Raw genomic sequence first — 11,556 nt, forward strand, 5'->3', positions numbered from 1 at the left:
AATCCTGCCACCTCAGCCTCCCAAAGGGCTGGGATTACAGGTGTGAGCCACCGCACCAAGCCTCTTATTACTTTTGAAATGCAGTCACGTGTCACGTAATGATGGGGAAGCGTTTCTGAGAAATTCATCATTAGGCAATTTCATCATCATGCGAATATCACAGAGCAACAGACACAAGCCTAGCTGGTGTAGCCTAACTACACACTGAGGTTAGAACGTGACAGAGCCTATCACTCCTAGGCTACAAATCTGTACAGCATGTGGCCATCCTAACACTGCAGGCAGCTGTAACACAATGCTAGGCGTATCTAAACATATCTACACAGGCCGGGCATGGTGGCTCACGCCTGTAATCCTAGCACTTTGGGAGGCCGAGGCAGGTGGATCACCTGAGGTCAGGAGTTCAAGACCAGCCTGGCCAACATGATGAAACCACGTCTCTACTAAAAATACAAAACTTAGTCAGGCGTGGTGGTGCACACTTGTAATCCCAGCTACTCGGGAGGCTGAAGCAGGAGAATCACTTGCGCCCAGGAGGCGGAGGTTGCCAGGAGCCAAGATCGTGCCACTGCACTCCAGGCTGAGTGACAGAGCAAGACTCCATCTCAAAAAAAATAAACAACTAAACAAACAGATCCACACAGAGAAAAGGTACAGTCAAAAATATGGTATCATAATCTTACAGGACCACGTAGATGCAATCTGTCAACAACCAGAGTGCGGTCATGTAGTGGGTACCTATATGCAGTATGCTGTTATTGGCTACAGTCACCCCACTGTGCAAAGACTTCAAAACCCATTCCTCCTGTGTGTCTGTCTGTCTGTCTGAAACTCTGCACCCTTTGATCAACAATTCCCCACTCCCTCTCTGGATGAATCAGAAGCACTATGAACACCTCAGATGCCAGGATATCCCCCCTTAAAATAAAACCATGCAGGAAAGTCGTTTAGGCCATAATGAGAGCTAGTGTGGTGCTCGGGCCACCTGGGAAGTCCCTGTCTGTCCAGGTGCAACAGCGGACCACACGGGCTTAGGCGTGTTGTCTAACACGGAGAGCCCCTGTGCAGACGTCTTTGAGAGACAGCACTGAAATCTCCTAAAAAGCCACTTCAGTTCTAACGCTTAAAAGCATTGGCTGGGCACGGTGGCTCACACCTGTAATCCCAGCACTTTGGGAGGCCGAGGCAGGTGGATCACCTAAGGTCAGAAGTTCGAGACCCGCCTGGCCAGCATGGTGAAACCCCATCTCTACTAAAAATACAAACAATTAGCAGGGCGTGATGACAGGCACCTGTAATCCCAGCCAATCAGGAGGCTGAGACAGGAGAATCACATGAACCTGGGAGGCAGAGGCTGTGGTGAGCTGAGATCGTGCCACTGCACTCCAGTCTGGGAAACAAAAGTGAAACTCTGTCTCATATATATATATATATAAGTGTTTTGTTTTCAAATCCTTTCTATTTACAGAGAAGTTGCAAAGATCATTCCCGTGCACCCTGCAGGTCCCCTGATGTTACCACCTTACATCCTAGGATGCATTTATCACAACCAGGGAGGCCACGTCGCTATGTGCCAGTCACAAGCCCCACACCAAATCTGTTCTTCCTTTTTTTTTTTTGCCTGAGTGGCCTTTTTCTTTCCCAGGACTCTGTCCTGTCTCCCCTGTGCCCTCTGGTCTGCGACAGTTCTTCACACTCTCCTCATGTGACACGAGCAGGGCTCGTCAGGCATTCTGCAGAGCGTCCTGCAATTTGGGTTTATCTGAGGTTCTTCTCATGGTTAGACTGAGGTTCTGGGTCTCAGGGAGGTAGAAGACCCCAGAGGCGGAGTGCCCTAATAAATGTTTAACAATGCTTGTGCTAGCTTTAATTAGCTGATTATAAAAGTATTAAGGGCTGGGCGCGGTGGCTCACGCCTGTAATCCCAGCACTTTGGGAGGCCGAGACAGGTGGATCACGAGGTCAGGAGATCAAGACCATCCTGGACAACATGGTGAAACCCCGTCCCTACTAAAAATACCAAAAAAATTAGCCGCGCGAGGTGGCGGGCGCCTGTAGTCCCAGTTACTCAGGAGGCTGAGGCAGGAGAATGGTGTGAACCCGGGAAGCGGAGCTTGCAGTGAGCCGAGATCGTGCTGCTGCACTCCAGCCTGGGCGACTGAGCGAGACTCTGTCTCAAAAAACTAAATAAATAAATAAACAAACAAACAAACAAAAAAGTATTAAGCACTGGGGAAAGGAATGGGGTGTGCGTGTTTAGGAAACAGAGTCTCAGTTCTGCAAGGTAAGAAGGTTCTGGATATGGTGGTGGTGACAATTCCACAACAATGAGAATGTGCTTAATGCCACTCAACCATGCACTCAGAAATGGCTAAGAGGGTATTGGAGACTGACTTGTGTCTCCCCAGAAATTCACATGTGGAAGCCCTAACCAGCTATGGTATTCCGAGAGAAGCCTTTGGGAGGTGGCTGTGGTTGGATGGGGTCATGAGAGGAGGGCCCTGAATAATGGGATTTGTGCCTGTATAAGAAGAGACCAGAGAGGCTGCAGGAGCATGGGAGGCACACAGCCCAGGACAGTGCCTCTGCTGACTCCAAGGACCTGGGTGCTAGCGAGTCCCTTCCCTTCCCTGAGCCTGCGAGGATCCTAAAGCCACCCTGGGGCTGCAGAGACCCCACACAGAGCTGCTCCCATAAATTCAAGCTCAGCTCATCTGGCAAAGACAGTAACAAACCAATCCTGCCCAGAACTGCGTCCACCATCACCCACGTAGTCCTCCCTCCAACCAAAATGACACTGAGGCCTCAGGAGGACGAGGGTGCCCTGTGGGGGTCCAGGGAGCTCACAGGTGACAGCCACGTGCCGAGGCCTGGGGACGGGAACCCCGTGAGCCTCACCTTCCTGACATAGGACACGGCGTCCTCCTCAGTGTACACCTCGGCGCTCACGCCTCCTCGCCGGCGGCGGGCCTTCACCACGGGGTTCGGGGGGGTGGGCGACACCTCCTCATCATGGGAGTCCGACTGTGAGTTCGACTTCTGCCGCGCCAAAATCTGCCTGTTTTCTTCCTGTGTGGGAGAGGAAAACACACAAAGGAAGTAAGAACCTGGCTGTTGTGGTCCGGCACAGGGCTCACGCCTGTGATCCCAACACTGTGGGAGGCCCAGTGGGAGGATCGCTTGAACGCAGGAGCTGGAGATAGGGTTAGGCTTTGTGTCCCCACCCAAATCTCATCTTGAATTGTAAACCCCATCATCCCCACGTGTCCAGGGAGAGACCTGGTGGAGGCAATTGAATCATGAGGGCGGTTTCCCCCTTGCTGTTCCTGTGATCGTGAGGGAGTTCTCATGAGAGCTGATGAAACCGGTTTCCAAGGGGCTCCTCCCCCTTCACTCAGCACTTCTCCTTCCTGCCGCCTTGTGAAAAAGGGGCTTTGCTTCCCCTCGCCTTCTGCCATGATCGTAAGTTTCCTGAGGTCCCACCAGCCATGAGGAACTGTGAGTTAATTCAACCTCTCCATAAACTACCCAGTCTCAGGTGGTTCTTTATAGCAGTTTGAAAATGGACTAATACACCCTGTCCCTACAAAAAAAAAAAAAGAATCAGCTGTAAGTGGTTTCACCTAAAGTCGCAGTTTCTGAGAACCTGTCAACATTTCTGTGTATGTATCAGTTTTGTGAGACATTGAAAAATAAAGTGAGTGAGGCTGTCTGGGTAATTTTTATAACTGCCTGTAAATCCACAATTATCTGAAAATTAAAACTTTAATTTGCTTTTTAAAGTGGGTGAGAGACTGAACTGGCATGGGGTTTATGGAGGCTGAGATGACAAGCACCTAGAGGTCTGCTGGGAGGAGGGGACTGGAAGTTGAGCCCCGAGTCACCGTGCAACGACCATGGTTGTGTCTTCCACGTAGCTTGGGGTTGCTCCAAAGCCCATCCTGCCTTGAGCTGTGGATGGCAGGACGCACCACCCCTGCAGACCTTGCTCCTGCCCACAGACAAGTGCACCGACCACTGTCCACAGCTCTTCAGCCACTCTAAGCCTCATGCATCCGGCGTGGTCTTAGTCAGCCTGTGCATTTCAGTCCCACCAGGGCAGATGTGCCTTTCCTCCTGCACCTGGAGGACTTCTGTTTGCATAACCTGCAGCCTAAACACTGACCTCCACCACCCTCAAAGGTGGGCTTAGGACCAGGGACGGGGGGGGCTCTGTGGTCTGAGGACACACCTGGCCCTGAGCTGAGCCCCTTTCTTGCTGCAATTCTGCCTCTTTGGGAAAAGGGTGAAGTAAGGGGTGGGAGGAAGGAAGGAGGGAAGGAGGAAGGAGAGAGGGAGGAGGGCGTAGGGAGGAGGGAGAGGAAAAGGCAAGAATCAGCAGTGCCAGGCAGCCTGGAGAGCCCAGGAGCCTAGTCCCCGTCCTAAGGCCACGCCAGGTAGCCCAACTCATGGGGACCACAGCTGAGCACACTCCTTTCCTAGAGTGCTGTGTGACCCTTAGTAAGTTGCTTGACCTCACTGGGACTTATCTGTGAGGGGAAATGAAGACACGTGTCCCTGGCATTGTAGCAAGAAGAGACGAGACTTCAGGCCAGGTGTGGTGGCTTCAGGCCAGGTGCGGTGGCTTCAGGCCGGGTGTGGTGGCTTCAGGCTGGGTGTGGTGGCTCACACCTATAATCCCAGCACTTAGGGAGGATCATTTGGCCCCGGGAGTTCAAGACCAGCCTGGGCAACATAGTGAGACCACATCTCAAAAAAAATGTGTTGGCCAGGCACGGTGGCTCACACCTATAACCCCAGCACTTTGGGAGGCCAAGGCGGGTGGATCATGAGGTCAGGAGATCAAGACCATCCTGGCTAACACAGTGAAACCCCTTCTCTACTAAAAATACAAAAAATTAGCTGGGTGTGGTGGCGGGTGCCTGTAGTCCCAGCTACTAGGGAGGCTGAGGCAGGAGAATGGCATGAACCCGGGAGGCGGAGCTTGCAGTGAGCCGAGATCGTGCCACTGCACTCCAGCCTGGGCAACAGAGCGAGACTCCATCTCAAAAAAAAAGATTTTTTTAAGGAAAATTATTTTAAGGAAAAGAGATTTCAACCTGTCCTAACAGATACAAACTGCTCTGTGTGCAGAAGCAATGCTGGCTCACGTGTCCTGAGTGTTCACCCTGGTCACTCATGCCCTACTCAGCCTCGAGGTGGGTGCGGCCCCCAACCCCTCACACAGATCAGGCACACAAGGCCCTCGCTCTCCCTCCCGGCCTCACCCTGATCCAGCTCCCCACCTTCCTGCTGGTCCTCTGAGGGCTTTGGTCCCCCACAGCTGGGGAGCTTCCCAAAAAAAGATGGCGGCCCCATCAGGCAGGGCCTTGCTTCATGGACCAGGAGGTGGAGGAGGAATTCAGGGGCAACCAGGCCAAGTTCCCTACCAATGCTTTCTGACACCCCAAGACCCAGACGTGCCCACCTGTGACAAGGCTGAGACCGCGGTTCTGAGGTGCCCACCCTCCAGGGGAACAGGAGCTCTGACAGATGCAGATACCATGGGTGAAAGTCATCAAGATCCAGACCTGGGACCACAGGAGCCCAGGAGCCCAGGAGCCGGGCAGTCCCCCAAGGCCAGAAGCCCAGGTGTCCTGTGGCTGCTCCTCCTCTTCCCTTTTACTGTGGAAATTCCCAAACTACACAAGAGTAAACAGAGTAATACAATGAATCACCAAACGACCGTCACCCACCCTCAACCATTATCCAAATGGAGGCAGTCCTATTTCCTGTCACCTCCACACACTTCACACAGACACAGACACACACACACACAGGATGGAAGCAAATCTCAGATATAGCATTTTAAATACTTCAATATCTATCTCTAAAATACAACTTGTTAAAACATAACCACAATCCCCATTATCATCTTCTGTGAGTTGGATGCTGTTTGTCCCCCCTGAAATTTGATCCTCAATGTGGTGATGTTGGGAGGTCTATGAATGTAATTTTTTATATTAATTAATACAATTCATGTTACATATAAAATATACATATAACAGTAGGAAGATACACCATGAAAATATCTAAAAAAGAGACAAAAAGAGAAAATACATGTGTGTGCATATATATATATATATGTAAAATATGTTTTTTATATATATACACATATAGCAAAAACATTCCAGGAGGCTCAATATCTGATTAACGCCAGTTCCAGAAGACAAAATAAAATAGAAATTTGACAGAAATAAAAGAAAAATTTCCCTAAACTGAAGAACATGAGTGTCTTGGTTGACAGAGCCCACAAGATTTTCATTCCTAGTAAAAGGATCTCTTACACTATACTTCCAGTGATGAGAATTTTCCAAAAGCTCCCATAGAGAAAAGTCAGGTCACCTACAAAGGACCGACAGTAAGAATGGCTCAAACTTCTCAAAAGAAACACTAGATACTAGAGGACAATGAAACGAAGCCTCCAACATTCTGAAGGAAACTTCCTTTCAAGCTAGACCTTTATACCCAGCTAAACTAGCATTCACGTTTGTAGTTATAATAAAGGCGTTTCCCCAGTATACTTGATCGATAATTTTTAACTTTTAGAATGTACTTACAGACAAAGCATAAAAGGCATAATTCTGTTTTTGAAAAAAATAAATAAATATTATCAATGCAGACAATGCAAAATGAAAAGTTCAGATAACAAAAAGGTAATAAAATTTTGAAAAGGAAACTAAGCAGGGTGGATATGTGAAGACCTTTGCCTTTTAAAATGGAGAATCAAAGAATATAGTTCACAATGAAATTATAAAGGGGTTAGTGTATTATTTAAAGTTTAGGATTTTAGAAGGGAAATAATAAATGATTTTGAAATGGTGATACAACTATGCTGGGAAGATGGAGAGAGAAGGTGGGGTCATCTGGCATTGCCCAAAGTCAACAGAGGGTGTTGAAAATTTTAGTTATTATTTACCACCACTCTGACCCAAGCCAGCATTCGTCTCTCATCTAGAATATTGAGATGGCTATTCTTGCAGTTAGGTATTTTATTAAAGCACAAATCAGGTTTTTACTCCTGGTAATGACAAACTAAGTTGTTTAGATTGAGCTTTCTGGAGAGATTGACTAGAAAACCTTGATGAAATGTTAAAATGTATTTTGAAAGCATCGGAGAGCTACCACAGCAGAGAAGAATTACAAGGCCAATTTCAAGGAGACAGAAACCCAGAGAGGTGAACACAGCACTTGGAACCATGAGAAGTGTCTACAACAAGCAGCCGAGAAATGACAGGCTGAGGTTTCGACAGATTTGCAGAGGTAGGAAAGACCAAAACTGGAATTTAGGGCCTGCCTAGGAAAGGGGATCCTAGTAAATCCTCCAGATTTTGTGCTTTGGCCCAAAAGATTTTCTGTGGACACTAGAAGGAAGGATGAGCTGGGATTAAGCCAGCCTGCCCGGGACTGAAGCTCAGCTCAAATCATCTTAGTCCCTAATTGGATCAGGGTGATCCAGGATTGCCAGCACCCCTAGGTTAGCCATTTTTCCAAGGCAATTATAGATTCTCTCAAAAGGAATATATCAGCTTCAAATTTTCTCTTTAATTCTTCATATGTAATGCTGGGAACTCAATCAAAAATAACTCAGATACAAAGAGACAAGATCATGTAATCAAAACCCAAGAGAAGCAACAGACAACACAAAACGATCCCCTCAAGGGATGCAGATCATGGAATTAATGGACGGAGCCTTTAAAATAATTATGCTCAGTATGCTCAAGGAAATAAAAGATGAAACCGAGAACACTGGCACGGAACTAAGAAAAAAATAATTTTTAAGGCATATGGAAATGCAGGAATCTAAAAAACAAAAATGGGAACTAAGAACTTGGTGGATGGGTTTAACAGCAGATGAGAAACACAAGGGAAGAAATTAATAACCTGGAAAACAGATGAAAATACCCAGACTGAAGTACAAAGACAGGAAAGGAAAGCAACTACAGAAAAGTGCTGAAGAGCATGTGGGCTATGGCAAAAAGCTCCAGTTTATGTGAATTTGAGTTCCAGATGGAGGGGAGAGAATACGGCAGAAGCAATGTTTGAAGAGATCATGAGGAAGAATTTTCCTAAACGAATAAAAGACATCAGGCCACAGACTCAACAAGCACACAAACTCCTACACAGGATGAACCTGCATAGCGTGGTAAACCGCAGGAGCCAAAGACAGAGAAAAACCTAAAATGCAGCCAGAAGAAAAAGACATTACCGGCCGGGCATGGTGGCTCACGCCTGTAATCCCAGCACTTTGGGAGGCCAAGGCAGGTGAATCACCTGAGGTTGGGAGTTCGAGACCAGCCTGACCAACATGGTGAAACCCCGTCTCTACTAAAAATACAAAAATTAGCCAGGCATGGTGGTGCGTGCCTGTAATCCCAACTAGTTGGGATGCTGAGGCAGGAGAATCGCTTGAACCCAGGAGGCAAGAGGTTGCAGTGAGCTGGGATTGCATCACCGCATGCCAGCCTGGGCAACAGAGGGAGACTCTGTCTCAAAAAAAAAAAGAAAAGAAAAGACATTACCTTCAAAAGGGCATCACAGACCTGATGGCTGACTTCTCGATGGAAATAACAAAAATCAGAAGACAAGAAAGACAGCATCGAGGTTCTACTCCTCATCCACTAACTGCCAACCTAGAATTCTATACCCAGTGAACACAGCCTTCAAAAATGAGGGTGAAATACAGCCAACTGCAGACAAACACACGGAAAAATCCATTCCCGATAGGCCCACTGGCAGGAAAACACTAGGAGCTGTACCTCAGACAGGAAGAAAATGACCGCTGGGGGAAACTTGGAAATGCTGGAAGAAATGAACCAAAGAACGTGGAAGTGTGGGGGTAAATCTATACACACGCTAGCCACATAAAATACAACACAGGCCCGGTGTGGTGGCTCACGCCTGGAACCCAGCACCTTGGGAGGCCGAGGAGGGCAGATCACCTGAGGGCAGGAGATCACCTGAGGTCATAAAGCCAGCCTGGCCAACATGGTGAAACCCCATCTCTACTAAAAATACAAAAATTAGCCAGGCAGGCACCTGTAATCCCAGCTACTCGGGAGGCTGAGGCAGGAGAATCACCTGAACCCGGGGGACAGTGGTTGCATTGAGCCGAGATCGTACCACTGCACTCCAGCCTGGGTGACAAAGAAACACTCCACCTCAAAAAAAAAAAAAAAAAAAAAAAACTCGGGCGCAGTGGCTCATGCCTGTAATCCCAGCACTTTGGGAGGCCGAGGCAGGTGGATCATGAGGTCAGGAGATTGAGACCATCCTGGCTAACACAGCGAAACTCCATTTTTACTAAAAATACAAAAAATTAGCCGGGCGTGGTGGCAGGTGCCTGTAGTCCCAGCTACTCGAGAGGCTGAAGCAGGAGAATGGCGTGAACCCGGGAGACAGAGCTTCCAGTGAGCCGAGATCGCACCACTGAACTCTAGCCAGGGCGACAGAGCGAGACTCTGTCTCAAAAAAAAAAAAAGAAAGAAACCCCATCTCCACTAGAAAAATACCAAAAAAGTAGCTGGACGTCGTGGTGTGTGCCTGTAATCCCAGCTACCCAGGGGGCTGAGACAGAAGAATCACTTGATCTGGGAGGTGGAGGTTGCAGTGAGCCGAGATTGCGCCACTGCACTCCAGCCTGGGTGACAGAGTGAGACTCCATCACAAAAAAAAAAAAAAATACAAGACAGATTGCACACTCCCCTGCCCACTAGAACCCTCCAATGGCCTCTGATCTGAGTTGAAACAGAATTATGTCAACCGGGAAGGCCCTGCATGATCCGCCCTCAGCCCCATTCCCCTCACCTGCCCCAGGGCTCTCTGCTGTCCTCCCACACGAAACACACTCCCACCTTTCACTTGCGATTCTCTGCCAAGGACAGCCTTCATCGATGTCTTGGGGCTCCTCCCTTCCCTCCCTAAGTCTCCACTCAAATGTGACCTTCTTGGTGCGGGAAAACCCTCCCAACACGCCTCTCCTCCCCTCCAGCGTTCTGCAGTCCTCTCAGCAGGGGCCACGGTCTCACAGTTACATATCTGATGTACTTTGCATCTTAACTATGGTTATTGTCTGGCTCCCTCACTAGGATACTGCCTGGGCTTGATTCACAGCTAAATCTCTGGTGCTTAAAGCAGTGCCTATGTACAGTAAATGCTTAATACATATTTGTTAAATAAATATCAATGAGATAAGATCATGTGACCAAAGAGACAAGATCATGTGATCAAAAATCAAGAGAAGCAACAGACAATACAAAGAGATCCCCCCAGGGGAAGCAGATCGTGGAATTCGTGGACAAAGACTTTAAAATAATTAGGCTCAGTATGTTAGAGGAAATAAAGGACAAAACTGAGAACACTGGAACAGAACTAAAAGGAAAATGTTTTTAAAGCCAAATGGAAATGCTAGAATCCAAAAACATAATAATAAACAAAAAAATTATTTCAATTTTTGAAGAAAACAAAATTTTAAATTCACATCACAGAGTAACCCAAGATATATTAACAAAATTGTAAACACTTTCCTTCTTTTCTTACTTGGTATTTTATCTGGGCTTTGACTACAACCATGCAACAAAAAAAAAGATGGGGAGGATAAGGAGGGGATGGGGAGGATAAGGAGGGGATGGGGAGGAGAGCCTGCATATAAAAAAGAACCCAAAGAGAACACTTTTTTTTTTTTTTTTTAGACGGAGTCTCGCTCTGTCACCCAGGCTGGAGTGCAGGGGCCAGATCTCAGCTCACTGCAAGCTCCGCCTCCTGGGTTTACGCCATTCTCCTGCCTCAGCCTCCCGAGTAGCTGGGACTACAGGTACCCACCACCTCGCCCGGCTAGTTTTTGGGTTTTTTTTTTTTTTGTATTTTTTAGTAGAGACGGGGTTTCACCATGTTAGCCAGGATGGTCTCGATCTCCTGACCTCGTGATCCGCCCGTCTTGGCCTCCCAAAGTGCTGGGATTACAGGCTTGAGCCACCGCGCCCGGCCCGTGGCAGGGTTTTACCATGTTGGCTAGTCTGGTCTCCAACTCCCGACCTCGGATGATCCGCCTGCCTCGGCCTCCCAAAGTGCTGGGATTACAGGCATGAACCACTGAGCCTGGCCTCTAAAAAAAATTTTTTTTTTCTTTTTGAGATGGAGTTTCGCTCTTGTTACCCAGGCTGGAGTGCAATGGCACGATCTCGGCTCACCGCAACCTCTGCCTCCCAGGTTCAAGTGATTCTCCTGCCTCAGCCTTCCTGAGTAGCTGGGATTACAGACATGTGCCACCACACCTAGCTAATTTTGTATGTTTAGTAGAGACAGGGTTTCTCCATGTGGGTCAGGCTGGTCTCCAACTCCCAACCTCAGGTGATCCATCTGCCTTGGCCTCCCAAAGTGCTGAGATTACAGGAGTGAGCCAATGTGCCCGGCCTAAAAAAATTATTTTAAGTGAAAATAAAAACTAAATGTTTTCCTTGAGAAAAGAAGAAATCACACTGGTTTGGCAGTTTACATGTTCTTTTTTTTTTTTTTTTT

At 47.9% G+C, this 11,556-nt stretch overlaps 1 protein-coding gene across 4 annotated transcripts in view; it reads right to left on the reverse strand.

The window, feature by feature from the left end:
• The window catches only part of PRKAR1B (protein kinase cAMP-dependent type I regulatory subunit beta), a 182,702-nt gene that overhangs the window by 134,059 nt on the left and 37,087 nt on the right, over nt 1-11,556 (reverse strand). For all 4 annotated transcript variants that reach the window (XM_017894057.1, XM_017894049.1, XM_017894045.1 and 1 more), the window contains exon 3: nt 2,899-3,069. In XM_017894057.1, the coding sequence (XP_017749546.1) occupies nt 2,899-3,069 (171 nt within the window). The remainder of the gene's footprint in view (nt 1-2,898; nt 3,070-11,556) is intronic.

The sequence above is a fragment of the Rhinopithecus bieti genome, unplaced genomic scaffold (assembly GCF_001698545.2).
Source record: "Rhinopithecus bieti isolate Rb0 unplaced genomic scaffold, ASM169854v2 scaffold_1017, whole genome shotgun sequence".
Lineage (NCBI taxonomy): Eukaryota > Metazoa > Chordata > Mammalia > Primates > Cercopithecidae > Rhinopithecus > Rhinopithecus bieti.